This window comes from Cryptomeria japonica, chromosome 3, assembly GCF_030272615.1.
Source record: "Cryptomeria japonica chromosome 3, Sugi_1.0, whole genome shotgun sequence".
Taxonomy (NCBI): Eukaryota; Viridiplantae; Streptophyta; class Pinopsida; order Cupressales; family Cupressaceae; genus Cryptomeria; species Cryptomeria japonica.
In genome coordinates, this window is record NC_081407.1 from 67,155,728 (window position 1) to 67,180,362 (window position 24,635).

Consider the following 24,635-nt stretch of genomic DNA (forward strand, 5'->3'; position numbering starts at 1 on the left):
TTAGTCTCCTCAACATGCAATAAATAATTATCTGTACAAAATATTCCCCTTCACATGCAAGGTGACTACAATAAGCAAGACTAACAAATGCTATCTTTGAACACGCTTGCGCATGCAAAAATTACAAGTTACTAATTAACATCACGTAAACATGCAAACTCCATCTTGCTAAATGTAAGTACATCTCCAAGGCACCCATATTCCATTCAAACTCAAACATGAAATATAAAGTGCCTTCATGCAAGAACTCCACCTATAATAGCAACTTTCCAACTTGACTCCTCACCAAACATAAAATCTACAAGTCATAACTCAATGCAATGAGAAATATTTGACTTCAATGAATTCACACAAAGTGGGATGCCTACCTCCTAAAAACTAGGAACCTCATCATCCATGCCACTTCACATGTTTGAAGACAACTCAACTTGCCACTCCAACAAGTGACATCATTGGTTGCACAAATAAATAACTTACGAAGGCAAACAATACTTAGGATAAATAAAATAAATAATTACCAAATAAATTTTAGGACTTGTAAAGGTTGAGACACCTTAATCCCAACACAACAAAACATAAACTTCCTTTAAGGACACTAAAAAATTAACACATTTGTAACCTTGTTGGTATGGATACTACTTTACATCCAAAATTTATTTTGCTCCCTATTGAAACTATCTAAACACGATTCCAACTTGATCAATTCATCCATGACATTATTCAGTAAATTTGAAGTCAGTTCTCCACTGAAACATATGAAAGATTGTAGAGAAGGTATACCAATGTCGAACTCACTCTTCCATTCTTGAACTCACTCTTACATTGGTCAAAAGATTTAACAATCTTGTTTCTATCCAAAATCTTAGGTATTACTCATTCTTCTAATGCTTCAAAAGAATTTAACTTATCATTGAGCTACATTTCTAATCAATGATGAATAAGTTGAAATGTATCCCAACATTCTTATTAATTCATTGGTTAGTGTCAACTCTTAAGGGATATTAAGATCATACTTAGCTTGCCTATAGGCCTTATTTATTGTGGATGCTCTAGGAATCCAAGTACTTAATATCTCATTTAAGCTTTATTCATGTTGTGTATACTTGATATATGATTTTTTCAAATTATTGTATCCAACCCAAGAGTCATCTATCCTATAAATAATGGAAGAAAACTGTAACATCATAAATTGCACGCCATACAATTCCATGTTACTTAAGCACCTTCTCTTTAAGCTAAATTGGAGATATTTCGTTGGCTTCCACCTTATCTGCTTGCTTAGTCACCCTCCCTGTCAACTTTTCTGATCATGATGACTGTCTTATTCACAAACATCTGCACACTGCAGAGACATCCATGCACCACGCTAGCGTCCCACAAAAATGCAATTTGAAGGTGGTCATTGGAGAGTTACACTTTCTATTTGTGGCATTGTAATACCTCCCGTGTCCATCAAAATTGGGATTCCTATCTAGGTTGTTTATCTTGCCTTCTTGCATTATTAAATCAACTAAATCAACTTAGACTCCAAATAAAATTTAAATTTAAAGAATATGACTTAAACCCTATTCACAAATTTAACTTGAAAAAAAACTAATAATTTACATCGTAAGAGTTACTTAATTAAAAATAATTTCCCTAAACATTTGAGGCATTTAAACACCAAATCAATTAAAATTATTTGTACTTGTGACTGCGGAGAGTGGTCTAAAACTGAACGTTAAAATGAGACGCAACTATTCTGGCGTATGTCATGTTATATGACGTTCGTGAAAATCACAACCGTTAATCACGTTATTGACGGTCAATAACATGTGAATGTCATATAACACGACATACGAATATAACATTTTGGAGCTAAAATAGCTATAGCTGTTAAGATGAGGGCATGCACTTTTCATAGTGCTTATATAAATAGATGGCCGTCTTAGCTTGACAACGATACAAATATAAATACCAGGGTAAGGGTCATTAAAGATAAGGCCCAAAAATGGCGGTCTGCTTTCAATTTTCGCCGCCTCTTTGCTGCAGCAGTAGAATTACAACTGTTCTTCCAAGGTATTTACCCTTCCAAAAGCTTTATCGTCATGCCAATTCGCATTTCTTGGTGTTATTTCATCTATGTGCAGTGACAATTGCTTTTACGCCATCATTGAACTCTCATGAAGCAATTTTTTCCATTTTCATTCAAATGTCGTACCTACAATAAACTTTCGCTATCCCAGAGTAGTAAAATTTTCTATGGCCTGTAAACAGGTATAGTTAGGTTCTTTATGTGTCACTCTTAACGGAAACAAAAGCTGTACTCATTTGAACGGCATCCATTGTTTCAAGAGTCCTATTTTGGACAAAGCCATTTGCCTCCACATTATCTCTGTAACTTGACAGATTCCAAGAATAATAGTGCTTCATATGACGAACAGCTGATCCAAAACCTTTTATATATTCCTTCAAGGTGGCCATTTAGACCTTCTCTTCTTGAAATGTAGACTTTTTTTTTTCTTAGTAATTCTTGGGCGAGGTTCTAAGTTGTCTTCGATGAATGTAACATGAAATAATCTTTGACTAGCTGAAGATTTATAAGATGGGTTATGGTTGAACGTTCCTCCATTTGAGATTTACACAATTTACTACCTTGCAACATGTTTGCTAGATTTATGAGATGCCTTATTGTGGTAAGGGGAATTTGAACTGAGCACGGGTCATGTTGTTTTGAGTAACCCTTATTACAATTACACACTGCCTTAGACACAAAATATGAAGGTTTCATTATTCATCGAATATAAATTATCTTTATGTCAACATTCAAAATAGTTAAATTTAACTTCAACCCATTTGCATACAAGGTTGCGAGGCTATTATTTTCTAACTTCTAACCAGTTGTGGTAATTGGCAATGCATTACAACTTTTATTTTCAGTATGGTTCAAACCATTTTGCATTAAGATTTGTAAAAAATGGGCTTTGCTTGAATTTAATCCATTTGAGATTCATAAATGGATCACCCTTGAATATATGCAATTTGAGATTTGTGAATTCAGGGACATGCTACTACATAGCCACATGTTTGCTAGATTTATGAGATTGCCTTATTTAGGTGAGGAGGATTCAATACAAAGCCACGATTTACACCTTTGAGCTAGCCTACAACTTAAAGCTTGCATATTTTCTAAAGCAATTTTACCCTCAGCTCATATAATGAAACATCTCAATAAACACTTATAAGCAAGCTAGGCATGATGTATTTCATTGAGTAACAAATTTTGGATAACAATAACATTGAATACTTGATGAATAACAACTTCATGAATATACAAGGGTGAAAATCACCATTAGAAATCTAAGTGTAAAATATTACTTATTCATATTGTTTCCAAAGCTATGCATGTAAATAAACAAAATAAACTAATTGAAGTTCAACTTTAATTATGAATACTTGCATGATGTGCAAGCTTTATTACAAAATATTTCATCTACTAATTCTAATATTACAACATGCAATTGCCATTTGAACTGACAATTAAAACTATTACAATTTAACTTTTAATGCTCATGTCTCTCACATGAGGAGACGTACAATCTAACAATAGCCAACTCTAGGCTATAAATTGAAGACATTAAAAATAGAGGAAAGCTATAAATAGTAAGTTCTGGCTAAAAATAACTTATTCTAGAATATACTCTTAAGACTGTTTGAAAATGACGTTGGCTAAAAATAGGGCACTAAAAATAGACTTTTTGGAGATTTGACAAAGCTTTCCCTTGTTTTAACAAAGTATGGTGTGTTAATTTTTAGTGATCAGATTAACAATTAATGAGCAGAAAACACTATGCACAGAAAGAAGAACACACAACACAAATATACCCTGGGAAAACCTCCCTCTTGGAGGAAAAAACCCAGCAACTAATGTCTCAGATCAAAACTTTTATTATGAGCAGATTACATGGATCAGATTATTTATCCTCTCAACCTAGGGCAGAATTATGCCCAGTCAAACCTTTGATATGAAGACCCTAATTACTGAACTTGAGCACAAGGATTCGCCATCATAATGGTGTATGATTGCTGCACTTAATTGCTGCTCTCAGTCGCACAGATTCTTCCAGCAATTAGATCATCAAAGTTTGCTCAGATTGCTCAGCAAGTCATGATCACAAGTTCGCATAAGTCTGCTGCAAATCAGGTTCAGATTCGGATCTGAAGTTAAGAGAATGGCTGCTTGGATTGAGCACAAAGTCGCCTGAACAATGATGATCAGATTCACACTATATGAGAGCAATTCGCTAGTGATAGCAAGGCATCATATTCGCTGAAGATGATAGTTCGCATGAGGCAGATCGCTTCTATGACTGAATTTGATTGCTTGATAATTTCGCATGACAATGGAATGCTTGTTTTTTTTGAATGTGTAGATTGAGTCTTGTTATATACAAGACTCAATCTCTCTTTCATGAGTTGGCTGGGCCTATAAGGCCGACTTATAAATATTATCTTTTATTTTATTTCCTTGCTAATGACGCCACATTTTAATTTACAAATAAGGTACAATTGGGGCCACACTTTACATAACATTGACTTAGGGCCCAATTTAAAATTACAATAGCTAATTGCTCACATATTACTTAAATTTTAATTGCTAAAGGCGACATTAAAATTTAGCACAGTAGAATCCGATACTAGCTAGATATTTCAACATGGTGAACTTGACAAATCCTTTGGAACTTTGAAATCTTGATGATCTTCTTAATGTTTCAAATCTTTGTTGATTCTACATTAAACCTTTACATTGCCATTGTAATTTGGATATGATTATAATAGCTTGCAATGACTATTGCCAAAGACAATTTTACTTTTATTTACTTGTCTTCCTTTTTTTTTTGTTAACTTAGGGGTATCCCCGCGACCCTGCCCAACGTCCTCGATTTGTGAGGCGAGTAGAGGCGAGACTAGTCCTCTGAGGATGCACAAAGTCCCCACAAGCCCTGTGCATCGGGTTAACCCAGGCAGAGAGTCAAACCTGGGACCAATGGGGAGCAAACCCATAGCCCAAACCAACTCTACCACCTGTGCGGGCTATTTACTTGTCTTCCTTGAATGTTATTTAAAATTGAGCTTTTCCTCAAACAACTCTAAACTAGGGATAGTTGAAATTTATAATAGGGGATTTTCAAGAGTGACTTCTTTTTGGAAGAGTGCCTTATTATAAATTGGAGTTGCTGTCCACAAAAATAATGTCGCTTTGGAGGCATGCTTGTCATTGTGATTCCATTTGACTTTTTTTTTTAAGATCCTTTAGAAAAGCATGACCTGTGAGCCCACATGCACCTGTACATAGGCTTTGAAATCAGTTTTGAGCTTGCAACATTCCTTATGTGAGGTTCACTTACATGCACTCCTGATTACAAATTTTTCATGTTATTTTTTATTTTTTGAGATGAAAACTTTTTGTCTAGGCATGCACCTATTCATGTCATGCACCCTGGATACTTAAGTGGCTTTAGCAAATGAATTTATATTATTTTATACCTTAATAGAGGTGCACACTTTTGTTAATCATGTGTTATAGATGGTAATGGCACAATTTTAGATTTCACATGTTTTATTTCTACATTCCACTCATGTCCATGTATAATTTTGAATTCATTTTGTCATTTGCTCTCATTAGTCTAAATGTGGCTAGTGTAGTTGTGATCAAAACAAACAAAATACATTTTTGTAGTGCCCTAACTATCTCACACAATTGTATTAGGCATGATTGAAACTTGAAACGATTTGTTTTTTGATGCCCTAATTTAACCATGTAATTATATATTCTCACGTGTGTGTATTTTGTAAAATTAATTTTTATTTTTTGTTCCCTAATATAGGGATTTGATAGCTCAACCTTATGAAGTTTAAGCCTATAAAACTTGCTAGCTTAGTTCGAAGACTCTACAAGTACTTTGCAAAACTCGCTAAACTCGAGTCTCTAAGTTGGCCAAGCTGAGTCGACTAGACTCCCGTAGTGAGTTTGGTCGAGTCTTGGAGAGCACTTGGCTGAGTCTTGCTCCAAGATTCCCGAGTGTTAAGCTCGGACTCCCAAGTCCTGAGATTAGACTCTTCTGACAGCTTAACATAATAGACATAATGACTAAAATTTCAAAATTTGAGAGTTTGAGGATCATATGGCATGTGTAATGTTTGAATTATAACAAATTGATAGTCAAATTAGATTTTTATGTTCTCTAAATGCATTGATTTCTTTTTTCTGTGTAATTATAAGGTTCTTTTTTGCTGACTCTGTGCTGAGTTTTTCGCTGAGTTCGAGTCAAAAATTTGGGCTGCCAAGTCGAGTCCTAGTCCAAGTTTTTGAACTATGCTTGCTAGTAGTTCTCTTTCATGGTGCACTTATAAAAACCCTTCATTGTTTTCATTTGGTGTGATTATTAAAAACAAAATATGTTTTTCAATTGTCATTTTGTGTTCTAGTTAGAAAAGCTGAACACAATTCATTTACTTTGCTCAAAATGGTGAAGCCTGCATCTCAGAATGATAAAGTATTTGAAGATTTTGTCGTAGTGAATGATCCGATGACTATCTGAGCCACCTGTTCATTAGTTTGAACTCCATTTTCCACCTTCACAAACACTTTTGGGAACCTCATCTGAATTTATCAGTAAATGCCATGTGCTGTAATTAATATAGATTTTTGCATTCATGAAATGAAACAAACAAAGAAATGCAAACATGGAGGAAAATAGAGGTTGACATAAGTGATTTTATTTTGGAGAAAGCCAATGTGAGTAAACACCAAAAGATAAGGCCTTTTCTTTTGTTGCCGCTATCTTCTTGCAGCAATACATGCAACAATACATTCTTACTACCTTATAGAGGTCTTGGAAGACTCCAAAAGCTATCAAAAAAATCCTTGCACGTTTTGTGCTCAACAACTTGCTTCAATGTACACTCCAGTGTCACTTAAATTGTACAACTCCCTAGAGCACTCAGCAAGAAGAAAACATTAAATGGAATGATTTGTTGTAATAACCCTTGCAGGGAATTGTTCAAATCCTTATTGATTGTTTTTTCAATCACTCAAATTTAACTCTTTTTATTGCCAAGTTTTTGATGGGGGCAAGGTGAGAACATACGGAGCTTAAAACGAGGACAATTGAATTAACTGAAAGATGTTGGTGGCTAGCTGACCAACTTACAATAAAAGTAGAGGTCATATAATTGATTGAGCCGAAAGGCTGATAGTCAGTGCAAAACCCAATTAAGCCAAAGTGGCTAAATGCAAGTTGGATTGCTTCAACGCCAAATTACGGGCTTACTAACCCAATTCCGGCACACCTCATGCAAGGCAGAAGATATACTGAAATCAAAATTAGATCTAGTGGATGAATCAACTAGAATAAATTACAATAGAAATTCGGATCTCGTGGTACAACTGTTCAACATCTTTAGTAATAAAATAGCCAGAAACTATAGGCAGAAAACCATCTAATATCACAATTTGAAACATGCTAAAACTTATAACAATTATAAACGAAAAAAACAAATTACTTTCTAGTTCAAAGGGCATTTTTTTGAAAGAAAGAAACTAACTGCTTCAGCTGAAAAAGAAATTAACTATCTATCTAACTGTACTTTAGCATAAACTAAAACTAACTTTTATCTGAATAGTACAAGCAAGACAGTAAATCTTTCATAATTAAAATAAAGATTCATAATAATAACACACTATAGGTACCTCCTAACTAGCCTGACCATCTGATTAGGAAGTTTATATGATTCATGTGAACTGTCAGTCGCATGCAAAGCATTGCACCACCTTGGCCAAGGTTTAAAAGTTGCAAGAAAGATTAACATGCTGTTAGGATTCACCACCCTTACTAGACTTGTTCAATTCATTTATTATGGTTTCTTTAACCGTTCATCTAACTGACTTTGTCAATTGACAATAACAAACATTAGTTCCATAAAAGGTATTCGGTTCATGATCAGTTGTGGTTATAATAGTTATTTGTTAGCTATCTCTTTCCGCTGAGCTTGGACTCCCAACTACCCTTATGTCGCATTATAACTAGAAATCTTAAGAGTTGGAGAAAGTCTATTCATTTAGGATGCATATAAGATCCACCATATTCATGTTCAGATTTACTGCACGTTGTACATTAATGCATACTAATGTATTTGCATGTAATGAGGGGAGGTTGTGTACTTAGATCGAGTATTAAAATTCATTCCTTTGTTTCTGACTTAATTAGACAAATTCATATTTGGATAGCAATATTAGTTCCAACCGATTCTGGTCATCCTCACCAACGGTAGAGTATGATTATTCTTTGGTTGATTATCCTAAAAGCTTAAAGTATTTTTCTAGAATGCTATTGCTCATAGAGACAGATAATTTATTTCTCAATATCTCTGTTCGATCCATTTAAGGATCATTTCTTAAGAAGTTTGATTATAAGATTTCTGTACTCGGCCCCAACAAATGGATAAGAATGAAGTATTCCCATGATTCTATTTAAATACTGATGAAGATACGATCTTTATGTATTTACTGTTATTCTACACTTTGATAGCATTTCAGCATATGAGATATATTACAGTAAAAACCAGAGATTAATCTCTTCTCTTTTTAAATAACTAGAAAGGACAGATCCAACTACGTTCTCAGACCTTATACGAATATGTTTCAGATACGAAACTCAGATTTACGTGCCAATTTAATGGCCATTATCATATTAATGTTATTGCATTTTGATAATGATTCCTATCATTTCAAATCAATAATGCTTAAAGATTCGCATTTGAATTTCATAGAGAAATAATGATAGCTTAACATGCCTGTAATGGCTTGATAGTCGATGAGAGGTTTCTGCAGCTTCAACCACCTTAGACCTTGCTTTCCCATTCATATTTGATCCCCAAGATACAATGTGTATCCCTCTTAGAATTTCTCGATCCCTGAAGAAATAACATACAAGTTTCACAAGAATGATATGCAAGGAAGAAGTTTTCCCTCATGACTCCTGCTTATTAATGATCATCGTCATTTCCCAAAGACATACGTTTCTTGGGAGTTTCATTGATGGAGGTGAGATGGGTGTTACACACCGCCACCCCAAGTTGATTAACATGTAACTTATGAATATTCAGCTATAACAGCCGTGGCTTGTTATTTCACAATTCTTATATATATACCTCATGTGTATATATGCATATGTATATGTGTTGGGCATACAGGGCGAGCTCCACCCCTTTCCATAGTAGAGAGTACGGCTCAAGGTATTTTAAATTATTAAAGATGATTAAAGGAAAGGACCAAGAACTGACTAATTGACTCACAATGTCATAACTTAATTACCCTAACATAAGGCAACAAAAAACTCTAACCCAAGGCCAACTAATCTCTAAGTTCATGGCTTGATGGCAATTTTGTCCTCTTTCAAGGTCTACATTCCTCTCCTTGATGATACTCTCCCTCTTTTCCAAGGGCATTAGTTATCTTGCATCCACTTAGACAAGAAAAGGTAGTTAGGCCCAATCTTAGCCTTCCAAGATTCTTTAAATCAAATAAAACATTATAGTCAACACCAATATAAATATTCATGCCAATAATTTCATCTTTATGATGTTCATATCAACTGCAAATGTTAGCAATATAAATGTCTAAAATAAAATAAAATCATTCAAGTAAAGAGGGATGTAACAACAATATGATATGAAATAAATTATTTCACTACAATAATCAAATTAACTTTTGAAGCCAACCATCTATCCATCATAATGCAAAAGACATATCATCATATAGTTGGCATGAAACTAAAAGTGCACAAATTAGTACTCAGAATGAGATGATGAAAACTTCTTGAGATGTTATGTTGAAAATGTCAACACCTTGTTGCTGTTCTGGCAAATAACCACCGAAATATATATACTTGAATCTCAAATGCCAATGCTCAAAATTCGAAGGGTTACCTTAAATGGTACAACCAGGTTGAAGAAGGTGTTGAAGGCCTCAATTAAACTGAAGCAGCTAATGAATGATTGCAGCCTCAGAAAGAAATCTCCAACACACCAATTAATTGGTATGGCAACCTTCAGATGATGCCAATAGTTTAAACATGCATTAGACATAACAAATAACTCCTCTGATAAAGAACAACAGGCTGCAAACTGATATGAGTACAGTACAGCCTCATATTCATCATTTTATATGCAGCGATCAGATAACAAGGAAGGTGACTAAATTCTGCACAACATGGTAAAGACTATGGCAAGGGAATAGGGAGCACCAAAATCAATAATTATTTTAAAATCTTGTACAAACTACAACATTCAAATCACTTTTACTGCAAACTGCCAAAACTTCACAAAAGGGGTATAGCCTGCAATGATACTAAGCTCACCAAACTGATTAAATGCAATAAAAATATTATATCACCTCAATCCAAAATTGGAAAACACTGTAAAGATCACATCCAAAACTGAAAACACAGAGACTGCATTGAAAATTAGTAGGGTTTTCATCCTCGAAGCTTTAAAATTCCTGAGGGTTTTTGCCCTCAAAGCTTTTAAATTGTTGAGGGATTTCATTCCAGGGAAGAGAAGACAAACACATGTTCATTTTTGCAAAATCAAACTGTTACAAAAAGCATGTAGAGTCTTTTTTTGAAAACACTTCTGTTAATTAGAGCTTTAATTTTAAGAAATAAATTAAATTTAATTTCTTTTTTGGCATATATTCCTCGAAGTTATAAAATTATAATTTAAGAGTCCTTTTCATCACTTTTTTGCACCATGAGCCTAGCAACACGAAATTAATCTCACAACTTAAATAGTTAATATTTTAATTAATCTTTTTTTTATATCATCCCATTAGCCTATGGTAAATACTAAAAATATGGAAATAGGCTAAAGGTAAATTGTGAACTTATGTTTGAGAAGGGGGCATGATGTCTGTAGAGGCACCACACAGTGAAATTCAATGATGATGAACCAAATGACCTGTTTAAATGCCAACAAACATGAAGAGACGCTTCTTTCAGCTGCTACTCTTCTTTTCTATTTCACTTGTTTAAGAGTGCTATGACCATCAAGGAGAAACTACCATGACACTAGCACAATTTCCTTGACACAACTGAAACCAGCTGGACAGAAACATAGCTCCCATGACAGCAATGCAATCGCCATCTTCCCATATCTCGTGGTTTTGGCATTATGCAGACTATTCCGTGTTTCTTATCTATTTTCAGGTCTTCTAACTATTTTTGATTCCAAGATGTTTGAATCACCATTAAGGCTATTCACAACTTTTGTAGACTCTTTAGACTGATATTTCATACTCCGTTTTTATTGCTGAGATGTCATATTATGAGTGTCTTCAAGTTGCATATCTAGAAAACTCACTTCAGATCACTTTGACCTTACTAACAAAAATGAATGTGGCACAAATAGACATTAAGGTGGCTTGTAAGTGGACTTTTAGAATGTTGGGAGCACATGTTCACATTATATTTTTATAATTGACTAATGTAATTACTAGTTACAATATTTGTTAATTCGTGATGAAATAACTAGATGTTTTGTGTACTCTAGGGATCCTTTGCAAATATACCATGAATTATTGAGTACTTTCTTTATGAACACCCTGTTGAATGCAAGACAGTGAATTCATTTACATGTTCAAAATGGTTAGATGCATTTTGTTCGTTTAGGTAACTTTTCAATTGTAGATGAACAGCATATGTATTTGTAAATTTTTGAATGGGTCTGGGAGATACACTTCATGTTTTAGCTAGTTTGAACAAGTTGCTGAAGATATCAAAGTTGTTTAGGGCATGTTGTTTCCTAATATACTTTCTTCCAAACTTATTGAACTTAGAAATTTATTTAACGTGAAATTTGTGTTTGGAAGGGCATATTGCCCGAAGTAGGAAAAATTAACAACTCAGGTGAACCTAATTTTTTGATACAAATGGAGCCTCAAAAAATGAGATCTCTAATGTCTGCTTACAACCATGGACAAGATTATTTAATTAATAGTTATTTGATTGCCTTCCACCTTGCAAACCACCCAAGTTGATTGATGGAATCTTAGGGCATCTTTCTTCAATTCGTATTGAGTTCTATTGGAGAGAAATGCATGTGAAGATGGGGGTAGATGTGCTAGTTTTAAAGTATTATTACTTCTTAAATGTTTATGGAATAGCTGTTACTGTTTTCACAATTTTATTTGGGGCTACAGTTGTATTGTTTATAATATGCTTTTGCGTCGTTTATTAATGAGATCCTTGATGGTATCTTGTTTACTCCATGTATTGTGGTAGGTGTGAGTATCAACCTTTGATGCCAAAGCACAAACACTTGATTTGTAATGGACCTTCTTTGGACTTGCAAGGGCATTTGAAAACAATTCCAGAGAGCAAACACATGACAAAGTCAAGATCAAATAAAAATGAAATATGTCGAAGGGGATTAGTATTCCATACATTTTGGGTGCCATTGTCGTTCCTATTTACTGGTGATTCAGGGATTGCTCTTGGTATGTGCACAAATTCATTGCGCTTTTTCTATGTCTGACATACATGAATGTCTAAAATATACTGGTGTGGGGTTTATACATGATTGTGAAACATTACATCTTAAGTTTTATTATTGAAAGTATTATCATGAAAAAAATGTTTGTGCTTGCAGCTATGTGTAGAGAAAAGTTAACTGAACATTTGAACAAAATGCTTAAAACTTCTGGCTAATTTTTTACCTAAAAACAAACACCTTAATCCTTTATCTTCTAAACAACCAAGATACATATGTTTCCAATGCTGTTAATGATCTTGATTCAATAGGCAATACAGTCAACACCACACTAAATTGTAGGAACTTGACATGTACGAAAGCTATGGACTGAAGGAAAGAAAATAAATAAAGCAAATACACGATACCGCAATATAGATGAAAGTTTAATAAAAACAAGCAAAGAAAATAAATATAGTAACACGATACCGCAATATAGATGAAAGTTTAATAAAAATTGAGAGTATCTTTTACTAGAAGATAGCAATCTCTGAGAAGAGATGTAGAGCTACTACTTTGATTTTTACATTTGATTGACAATTCCTTCACAGAAGGAAATGGATAATCTAAAACTAGAAAGTAAAACAATTCACTGTGGAATTTGAAAAGCCGTGTGTTGAGTGTTTTCCCTAGAAGTTGAGAAGATTTATCAAATCATGGAATTCAGAAAAAGACAAGGTTTCAATTTTCATTTTTCTATATCTTATGGAATCATCGAGATTTTGTATTTTGCAATTTTTGGGCCTTTTAGTGCAGTTTTCAAGGGTCAACTTTGTCAAAGAAAATCCAGCACCTTTCATCATGTTGTACATGGCCTAAGCTCTGATGCACTTGCAATAGAATCATTTAGAGCTTCGGTACACAGTTATGACCCCAACAATGAATTCTACTAGTTTTGGGTTAATTATTATTAGTTAGAACATTGTCTTAAACTGCCAACTGGAGTGAATAATAAATAAGACACAACTTCAGCAAGCTCTCATTGTTTTATTGGATATTTCTTGTTTCTTTGAAAGGTTTGAATTGCTTTTCTCTTTGCTTAGATCCTTTGCTGTTCTAAGTTTTCTCATTTTCAAGATTTCTCGACAATAGTATGTGTTTCATATGATATTGTCTGTTGAAGAGTCACATACTTGTATTTATTCTTCTATAGGTAGGAATTACGTGTGAGATGGACATCTTGTTACTTTTCATTTGCCATAATACTATTATAATTATACTTTTTTATTTGACATATTGAACTTTTATTTGATCTTATAAACCTATTTACAACCAATGAGTTTGTAGCTTGGGGTAATTCAAACAACACCCAAGTCTTGTTTTACATCTAGACCTTGTATTTGACCTTTATGGTAGCTTCCCATTCAAGATTTCCTTTGTCCCCATTACATGTGCTAGATTCAAATATCTGCAAACATGACTAGAGCAAAATTTATTTGCTCATCACCTTGCATAAGTTGTTTACCCAATTGCACAGATTGACCTTCCATTGTTTTTGAGAATTCATTCTCTCAACCATCTTTCACCATGGTATTATACCACTTTACAAAATGAAGTTTGGGTGTCATCCCATTCTTCATCAGATCACCCTAGAACTTGATCCATTTGATGTTCTTGACTTTGAGCCTTGTTTTGTGCTTTGTTTGATTTTCCACACTAGAACTTGTTCCATAATTGTTAGTAGCAGTTTTCCATACAATGTTGTTTGTAGATTTACCATCAATTGAAGAATAAAAGGTCTCTTATCTACAACGTCTCTACTAACAACAATTTTGTTATCAAGTAACATGTATACCTTGGAAATATCACTCAAGACGTAGTCCATATGAGGTCACTAATGATCGTCTAGGACCTTTGTGAATTTGATTGCCTCCACACACTCCATTGGTTGTTAGTGCCCTATAAACTTATTCTTCCAAATTTCCTTTTTGGAGAGCACTCTTTGCATCCAGTTGATGTACTTTCCATCCAAACTATGCTGTGACAACTAAAAAACATTTTCATTTAGCTGTGGGAAAGGTTTCTTAATAACATGTACCTTCTTGCTATGTTTAAAGTTTAAACCTTCTATAACAGGTTTAGTTTTGTACCTATGTTACCAGGGTCAGCTATAAGCCTCTGCATAATGCAAAAATTTGGTTTGGGGCCAGAAATGGGTCTGGGATGGCCCTGGGTTCACCTTGGGTCTTATCCAGCCATTCAGTGCCCTTTGTGGGTCTGTTTTGGGCAAACCCAGGGCAACCCAATAGAAAAGACTAAAAAAAGTCATTGGCTGTGTATCTGACAGGGATATCCACAGTACCTTTCTGCAGAGCTGCCACTGCCTCATGTCTGCCATTGAATATTTTGAAGTGAGCATTAAGGAGCTGTATGCCTATGCAACACTCACCTCCTTATTGGAATTAGGGTAATCTATGATTAACAAGATTGGACTGAGATTGGGCAAGACTGGAGGAAGTGTTGAGAGCTCAATGGTCCTCTAAATTTTTCCAGCCTTCTGCTAATGCAATGGTCTGTTCTCTATTGCTTTTCCTACAGCCTGTAGATATCTTGAAGAAAAATACCTGAAAAGCTTTTCCCTTCTTTCTGAGACTATTCATCTTTAATATACCTTTTTTCTTATTCGCTTTTTTATTCTTATGACTCCCTGCTGTTGCAAATTTTTAATCCTATTCTTCTGTTGAATATCCAGGCAACTGAGACGAGGTGGGGGGGGGGGGTGAATCAGTTGACAATAAATTTTTCTTTTAACCTTAATGCACAGATCCGGAATAATAAATAGAATTAACAAAACTTGAAAACGCTTGCAAGAATCAGATCAGACACAAGAAACACCAGATTTTACGTGGAAAACCCAGGAAGGGAAAAACCACAAAGAATGCTAATTCTCAATATGTAAACTCCGATTAAGGTGATTTTTACAAAGAGTGGCTCACTGCCAAGGTGCTCTTTGCTGATGGGCTCACTGCCCTGAAAGACTCGCTACCAATATGCTCACTGTAGGTGGGCTCACTGCCCCGAAAGGCTCACTGCCGAAGAAGAAAGAAAGAAAGATAAAGAGAATCCACCACACAAAAAAAACAGTTTGCATTGTCGGAACTACTTCTGGTAACGATCCGCAACATTATACTCACGCAACTACTGGATTCCTTCAATCTCGCATGTCTTCAACATAAAAAGCCATATCTCAATTCATCAAATCAAACTCCCATAGATACTGTCTCCAGAAATCATACTTTTCAATGTTGGCAAAGACAAAGATCTAAAATAGGTCTCCACTAAACATTCCGGTGGTGGTAAGGGATGAGAAGTGGACCATATCACACCGTTCCTCATCAAACATATCAACACGCTACATACATTGCCAAAGACGGACCCAAAATGCATCCGCACATTATACAACCTTAATGTCTGGTCCAAGGCCTTGAGCTTTGGACCAATCCAGACCCAAAGATAATATTGAGAAACATCTTCCGAAATACCAAACTCATCCGGTGAAATCGGGAAACCCTCCAATCTCACAACATACCTAAATCAAACACTCTTGCTCATCATACCACATTCAGACTTAATCTAGACCAAAGGATTTGACATCAATGACAACACATAATGTAATGCTAACATCTTCATCTTTTTTTTCCTTGCTTTTCTAAAATAGTCCTCACAGTGCTTAATTAAAGCATAGCGGCATATCCATACTAAATGTTCTATTTCATGTGATGCAAAGAAAGTAGTTATTCAAATTTTTTGTTTTAAAAATAAATTTTAAGAAATTACTACCTGTTGTGACCATTTCACACATCGCCCCATTGCAAATGGGGACCCTTGCCTTTTTTTTGCTTTTTAGGGTTTGTTTTTTGGTCTTTTAGGGTTTTGTTAGTTAGCCTTTGCATTTTGAGTGCTGTCGGGGAGATCAATAGGATAGCAGGTCCTGAAAATTTGGCTAAGTCTGAAAGTCTTGATCCTGAAATTTGGCTAAGTCTGGAATGTCCTGATCCTGAATTTGACTAAGTCTGGAAACTGAAAAAACCTCCAAAAACTAGATTTTGCAATATAACTCCTGGAGGTCTGAAACCACTCTCAAACATCCTGAAAGTATATATGGAATATAACTTAAAGTATAAGAAAGAGAGTTCAAAAAGTCAAATTTCGCTCCTGTCCTTCACTGAGGATCCAGAGCGAATTTCGCTCCTGTCCCTCTCAAGAGGACCAAGGCGAAGCGCTCCTGTCCCTCACCAAGGGACCAGGGCGATAATACTTATTTGAGCCATTCCTGACCGTGTTTGGACGAATTGAGACATCAAAGGCATGGTGAAGGACGAAATGAGCATGATAGAGCATCCAGACTTGATCAAAAACAATGAAATGATGAAGTTTTTGCCTAGAAGGTCAAATTCGCTCCTGTCCCTCACTGAAGGACCAGAGCGATTTTCTTTATATGCACAATTTTAAACCTTTTTTTGGACATTAACTTTTATTCATAGCATGAGGCAGGATGATATCTTCCCTAGCAAAGACATTTCATGGCGAAAAGTGAAGCATTTGGGCCTGGAGGGCAAAAATCGCTCCTGTCCCTCACTGAAGGACCGGAGCTTGAAATCCAAAATTTCCTTGTCCTTGAAAGATTTGAACGATTTGACGACTTGAGGAGAACCAAGGAAGTGCTTTTTACTAGTTGAATATAATTTGAAGGCACAAACATGAGGAAAAATGGACCAAAATGCAAAATCGCTCCTGTCCCTTAGTCAGGGACCAGGGCGAAATCCATTGTAGCTCCCGTCCCTCTCCCAGGGACCAGAGCGAAATTCTTCATAAGGTAAAATTCAGGCAAAAGCAAGCAAGTTTTAAGTTTGAAGGCAAGAAAGGAGGGTGAAACTAGACCGTTGAAGATAAATTTGGAAGTTGGCAAAGTGTAGTTGAGCTTGAAAGTACAAATTCGCTCCTGTCCCTCAGGCAGGGACCAGAGCGAAATCTTCATGAAAGCTTAGATTTTGAATGTTGATCACGTTTCAAGTGTCCAAAGGGGACCAAGGGACTTCATTTTACACGATGAAAGCAATGGCAAGTTGATGAAAGCAAGCATGAGCCCAGGACATTGAAGTTCGCTCTTGTCCCTCAGTCAGGGACCAGGGCGATATCCACCATATTTGCCAATTCATTCAAAATTCATGCCAAGTCAAGATTGTACATGGTTGCACAGGGTCTAAGGCGTCTTAAGATGATGATATGCAAAGGTTTCAAACGTCAAAAGACTATCAATTTGAACAAGGAAGCTATATCGCTCCTGTCCCTCATCAAGGGACCAGGGCGATTTTCATTAAATCATTCGTTTTCCTTCAAGATCACGTCAAAGTCAAGGTTCGCAAGATCAAGGATATCATTTGCAAGGTGATGAACAAGGAGTAAACCTTGAGAGATAGCAAATGTTGGCCAGAGCATGAAGTTCGCTCCTGTCCCTCACCAAGGGACCAGGGCGATATCCACCTTAGAGGGCATTCATCCACCAAATCAAGACGATCAAGCTCGAATTTTTTGGCAAACATGCCAGTCTCAACGTGAGGATGGAGGTTTTGAACATAAAAGGCAAGAGAATCAAGACTAAGCATCAAATTCGCTCCTGTCCCTTAGTCAGGGACCAGAGCGATAGGTTTGTGTCCTTACCTCTTCCAAATTTGGCGCTAAAACATTCTTTAGATTTTATTAAATGCTAGGAAAAAATCGATAAATTTGAAATCCAATTAAAGTTAGCATTTAACATTAGCGCATGGGTCTTTATTAATTAATTTTTGCCTTTTAAAAATCGAGTTTATTTAAAATTATAGGCATTAAATTAATTAATTATAAATAAAAAGGGGCGCTTGATTTAAAATTTGTTTCATTTTACAAAGGTCGGCCTTTAAGTTTATTTTAAATTTGCCTTATTCACCAAAGTCGGCCTAGGGTCAATGTGAAGGTGAGCGCCTATAAAGGGAGGTGTTTATTTCATTTTCAAATCATCATTTTATCCTCTTTCATATGCGATTTTGGAGAAGACAAGGTGCGAAATTATCATCAAAGAGGAGTGCGTGTTTGTTTCAAGTAAGGCGAATTTGTTATCTTCAAGACATTGAAGACTCCTCCCCCAAGGTGGCGAATTGCTAAAGTGGACGTTCATTTAGAGAGAGATCACGTTGAAGCCATCAAATTTTGATTTGTGCTTAGGCGAATTCCTTTGTTTTGCATTTTAGAGTTAAACTCTCAAGTAAGGTATGACAAGATCCCTTGTTTTGATTTTGATTGTTGATCGTCATAGCCTTCAAATTTTGAATTTTGAATTTTGAATTCCAGTAGCCCAATCGTTTTTTAGGAAATGATAATTCAAGGACTTATCATGAGGTTTCCTAAAATTAATTTAATCTATGCTATTCATTGCAAAATCATGTTACTAATTTTGAAATGTTGTGTAGGCATCAAATGGAGATCTCATCAAGGAAAATCAAGTCGGATCAAGGACGGTCTTCGCCGGGACGATCAAGCAGGGACAGGGGTCACCTCTTTCAATCCAGCGTTCCAAGGCGAGGTACATCATCATCCTGCACATCAAGGACACAAGGAGTTAGAACAAGGGCTCGTTGAAGAAGTAAATAGTTCCAGATGAATTAATTAAAGCAAGCTTCTCAACAACATCAAGTTGAATATCTACCAAGTTACAAGTGTCAGATGAGGTGGCATCCCAGTCATCACTCCTCCAGTCAATGTGGTCCACCTCAGCATGTCCAAGATTCAATGTACCTAACTCATGGAAGGTGGCACAAACTTCGATGTACCTACCCCGGCTATTCATTGGTCGATTTTTCCAGAGAGGACATGTGTCCAAGCAATACAATTTTATCATTGGTCAAGCATTAAATGTTATGTAATGGTTGTAACAAACCCTAATTAGGGTTTTCATTGTTGAATCTTGGCCATTGATCTTGAATTGATCTAAGCCATCAAATTGTATTGTGGGCACTATATAAGCCTTGACATTTCATTTTGTAAATGAATTAGAGAGAGTTGAAAATAATAGAAAGCAGTTAGTAGATAGGGAGTAGTTAGAAATTGATAGAATAGTAATTAGAGTAGAATAGGAGGACAAGGCAAGAAATTGTTGCCATTGATTGTAAACAAACTCCATTTTCATTGAAGTAATGGTGAAGTGTGTCGTTTCTTGCAATTTGCATGGTTTCTTGTTAGTCTTCAATCCTAGATGGTAGATGATTAGATGAATGGAGGAAATGCGATTGATTAATGGTGGAATTCGTATATCCATACTACTAGCAGTTTGTTGATTGCAGACTTGCCTTGTGTAGTCAACTGGAATCATTGAGCTTAAGCTCAATTTCAATTTGTCGCTTCTTCATTGATATGCATCAACTTGATGGTGTCTATGCCTGCGGTGATGATTTGAACATCATAAAGCTTCCCTTAGAAGATCGCACTAGCCTTGTGGAGATGGTCCATTGATGTCAAGACAAGACCTAGTTAGAGTTTCATCAAAAATCAAATCATTGCTCCTACATTCTTAGTATTAGGATTAGATCTTCTCTTCGCCCTCATCCTTTTTCCATTTTTTCAAATCTAAGCCAGTAAGAGCCTGTGTTCCAGCAAAGCAGATCGGAAGTTCAATCATCAGATGTAAGTCCCCTTGTGATTCCAGCAAATCACATCATACCACTGGAGTTTATCCACACGTAGAGACCCTACTAACCAGAACATTGGAGTCATCCTAACTGATCCTTCATGCGAATCTTCAGCAGTTAGAGACTTTATTCAAGAGAGGATAAGATGCTTTTAGGTATTTTATTCTGTGTATGATGGTGTACAAAATACACGTCAACACTACCTAATCATCAAAATTAAATAAATATACTAGGTTAATCTGCTAAATTTGAGGTCATTAATATATTCACTATTTAATAATATATAATGGGATTTTTATAATCTAATAAAAAGTTCCAATAAAATTGTATATTTAATTTTTTTATAAGAACATGTAATAAAAATTAATTATATTTTTGTCTTTTTGCGAACTATGAGTAAATTACACACATTGAAAAACCAATTCAGAAATACTGAGAGGGAGGGGGGGTGAATCAGTATTTTAATAACTTTAATACAAATTGAGCCAAATTAAAATAGCTGAGCCAATAATTATCTTGTGGAAAACCATTTCGTTTAAAAAACCACGACATCAAGAGCTTTCATTAAAACAAATGGGCACCAACCTGTTGATGTGTTGCTTAGGCACATGTGAACACAAAATAAAATACCATAAGTATCTTATCCTCTTTTGAACAAAATCTCTTGGATGCTGAAGATTTAGCTTAAGGATCACCCAAAAAGACTCCAAGGTTCATATATGTAGGATCACTACGTGTGGATAAGCTTAGTTGGTCGTTGTGATTGCTGTTTCATCAAGGGGCATTTATGGTTCAAAAAGATTTTATGAAGTGATTGGCAGATGGCATGCAATGGGATTTTTTCCTAAGACTACTAAATGATTATCAAAGAAATGGCAAAAGATGAGGGCTTAGAAGAATTTTAAGCTATTCTAAAATGAATGAATGAAGAAATGACACAAGTGAAACCCAACTAGTTATAGTTTTGCCATACACAAACAACTCGACTAGAACTAGTGCAATCTTATAAGGATGTTTAGAGATTTTCAAATCACTACTAATCATAGACACCATATCAATGATTAAGCAATAATCGAACTTAACACTTTCAAATGCTCCAGTTGACCACACAAGGCTCGCTTACAATCAGCAAGAAAGCTAGTGGTATGGATAACGAGCTTCACAATATATCAAATGCAACATTCCATCATGTAATCTAAACACTCAAACTAACATAAAAGATTGACTTGAGATGACAAAAGAACCATGCAATGAGCTTCAAGGATTGAGCAAAAACACCATAACTTCAATGTTTCATTAATCCAATAGCCAAACAACAACAATTCTTTGAGTCTTTCCCTTGCCAATATTCTAGCACTATTACTCCCTCTTCTATTCTATTGCTATTACTAACATCACCAAAATTGCTATTAACCATTACAAATGAAATGAGCGGAGCTTATATAAGACTCCCAAATACAATGAAAGGCCGAGATCGAATGTAGATCAAGGGCCAAGATCTTGCCACCTAAACCCTAATTAGGGTTTGATACAAATGAAAACCCTATTTGGATAATCATCATCATGAATCAGCCAATAGGAAAATAGCATGTGTTAGCACGGAAACCGAGGAAGCATCCTCCAATAGGAACGCGAAATGCCATATGGGATCATAACAAACTATCTTCTAGAATCTGATTGCCTTTCTCACGTTCCTTTCTAGCATATTCGATGAATCTAGTCACTATCTCCTCTATCTCAGCCATTGGGATCTCAGGTAGAGATTTCAGCTGCTCTTCCATGTGCATGACTTCATCGAAAGCTTTGACGATGCAATCTTCCCATTCAGGTTTGAGCTCTTGATTTTTACTTACCAAGACTACGAACTCTAGCATGTCATTCATTTGCTCCTTGGTTGTCATACCATCAGTACCGTGGAAGATAACATTTATTCTTTCTTGCAACTCCTTGGCCTCTATAATTGTCCCTGGATCAATCTTCCTTCCTAAGACAATCTGTGCTACTCCCACTATCTTATCATGGATTCGGTGAATATCATCCTGAACTTGACTACATCCGTTTCCAATCTCCTCGAAGATAATCTTCTTTGTGCGAAGTAGGCTACTCCATTGTAGAAGATTAGGGGTAGTTCCTTCTTTTCTTACTTTCTCCCTTGATAGGACCTCTCTTGGTGTCTTCCTTATTACTTGAAGCACTGGGATGATAACATCTCTAGCATGAGTAAATGCATTGGAGGCCTCTATGAGTTCTCCCAAGGACCCTTATGACCGCATCAAGTGTTGCATGATGTCCTTCATGAACTTGCTCACTCTAGTGTAGGAATCCTCTATCCATGTATCCATCAATTGTACTGAATTCTTCATTTTGTACATATGATCAGTCGATTCTGCGGGAAGCAAGGGAGGTGGTGTAGCTGCTGGACTTTGATGCGTCAATGGTTGCTGAAACTGCTGGACGTAGTTCCTCCATGCACTTATCTCCTTTTCCAATCTTCTATTCTTCTCTATTTCAGCTCTCAACATGTCATTGACGGCCTTGACTGAATCAGTCGCATCGCCTATGGCCTGTTCAGAGGTGAGTGTTCCCAAATCAACGGTCTCCATATCGTACTCATCGGCTGCAATTTCTCCTTCATATTTCTCAACTCTTGGAGTGGCTATTCGCAGCTTTCTTGATCTTGAGTCATCTATAATCACCTTTGACATCTTCGTAGCTTTCCTCTTCTCAGTAACTTCTTGAGTTCGGCTTAAAAGACTTGCTATGTCATATGTTTGTTCTTCTTCTTCGGCCACTATCACCTCTTGAGCTAACCTCTCCTTTAACCACTCTAGAATAGAAGATCACCCTTCTTGAATTTGTGCTCCTTCGAGCATTTGCTCATCTCTACGTGGTGAAGTAGTTTCATCATTATCTTCTCCGCCTTCTTCAATCTCCTGAATGAGGTGGGTGAAATCTTCTTGTTCTTGACATGCCTTCTCTTTGTCTTTAGCATTGTGGACTGTAGACTCAGCTGATTCATTGGCTCCTTGACTCAACTCCTTTTCCATCCTTAGTTCTTCTGGTTTGGAAGGAGGATGATTCACACTTGATTTATGCTTCTTCTTTGCGGGTTCCTTTTCACCATGATCTTCCTTCCTTTTTGATCCTCTTGAATGAGATGGTTGGGGTGCGCTGCCACTTGCACTAGCTTCATCTTCATCTCCTCTTTCTTCTAAGTGGATTGTTGGTGTTATATTTTGCTCTTTCAACTTTTGGTGTTCCACATCTACCCATATGCGAGTATACTCTAAGACTGGCTTCATTAACTCTCTCAAATCATCAATCTCCAAATCTGCCCACTTGAATTTGACCTCCTTGTCTTCTTTGGTGTAGGCTCCTTGAAGATATCTACCACTATCTTGAACTTGATCAGCTACATGAAACAACTTGCCTTCTCTAATGAAATTGAGGGGTAGCCTAGAATACATCTTCTTTTTTACCTCTATATCATTTGAATATTCATCCAATAATCTTCAAGATGCCATCGATGTCTATTGTTCTTTCCCAAAATTTCTTTCACCTTGTCGTATGGATCAAAGCACTCTCTCATTGTGAATGGCTTGAGTGAATGAAGTGCTAACTCTCACTCGACATCTTCGGCTGCATGAACGTATCTGCATGACTCAATGGAATCTCCAAGTGTAATGGGAAAAGAAACACTAGCTCCATGCTTATTTCTATTGCTTTGATATACGCCAATAACTGTCTCACTACCTCAAGAAGCACAACTCTGTTTGTTGGGTATCGCGGCAACATGTAGGGAGGAACAAGAGATCCTTGAACTTTGATGTAGGTGAACTTCGGGAATTGAATGAATCATGCACCATGTTGCTCTACTAATGCCTGCGCTTCTAGAGAGAGTCTTTGTTGTGATCCACCTCGGAACTACCTCGTGATATGCATAGTGAATGCATCATTCACTCTCCTGTAGTGTTGTTTTGGTGGATGTTTGATCTCTCCAGGTCTCCTTCCAATTATGCTTGTATACATGAGTCTCGGATATTCAAAATTTCTCGCAATGGAGTATATGACATAAGAGCTCATATAGAATGTTTTGGTGCGCATTAACCTCCTTAATTGCTTATCAATGCTGTTGCTAATAAGTCTTGCCCAATTGATCGCTTTCTTATCACAGGTGATAGTCTCAATATAGTAGAACATCCACTCCTCAAAGTATGAAGCCTCAAGTGCACCAACCAATCGATGGAGCAAGGTGATGAAGTCTATATATTCATCATTGAAGTCTATATATTCATCATTGAAGTCTATCTTGTGCAGTCTATCGGGCCATCTGTGATGCAGGAGCATCCCCGGTTCACAACAATCTTGCATCAACCAAAAACATTTTCCTTTCTGTTTGTTTTCTGT

The 24,635-nt window shown here is 36.1% G+C and overlaps 1 protein-coding gene across 6 annotated transcripts in view; it reads left to right on the forward strand.

Annotated features, from left to right (window-relative positions):
- Positions 1–1,901: 1,901 nt before the first annotated feature.
- The window catches only part of LOC131032468 (psbP domain-containing protein 5, chloroplastic), a 168,414-nt gene continuing 145,680 nt past the window's right edge, over positions 1,902–24,635 (forward strand). For all 6 annotated transcript variants that reach the window (XM_057963465.2, XM_057963473.2, XM_057963447.2 and 3 more), the window contains exons 1-2: positions 1,902–2,058; positions 12,321–12,535. In XM_057963465.2, the coding sequence (XP_057819448.2) occupies positions 1,991–2,058; positions 12,321–12,535 (283 nt within the window). In that variant the 5' untranslated portion in view covers positions 1,902–1,990. The remainder of the gene's footprint in view (positions 2,059–12,320; positions 12,536–24,635) is intronic.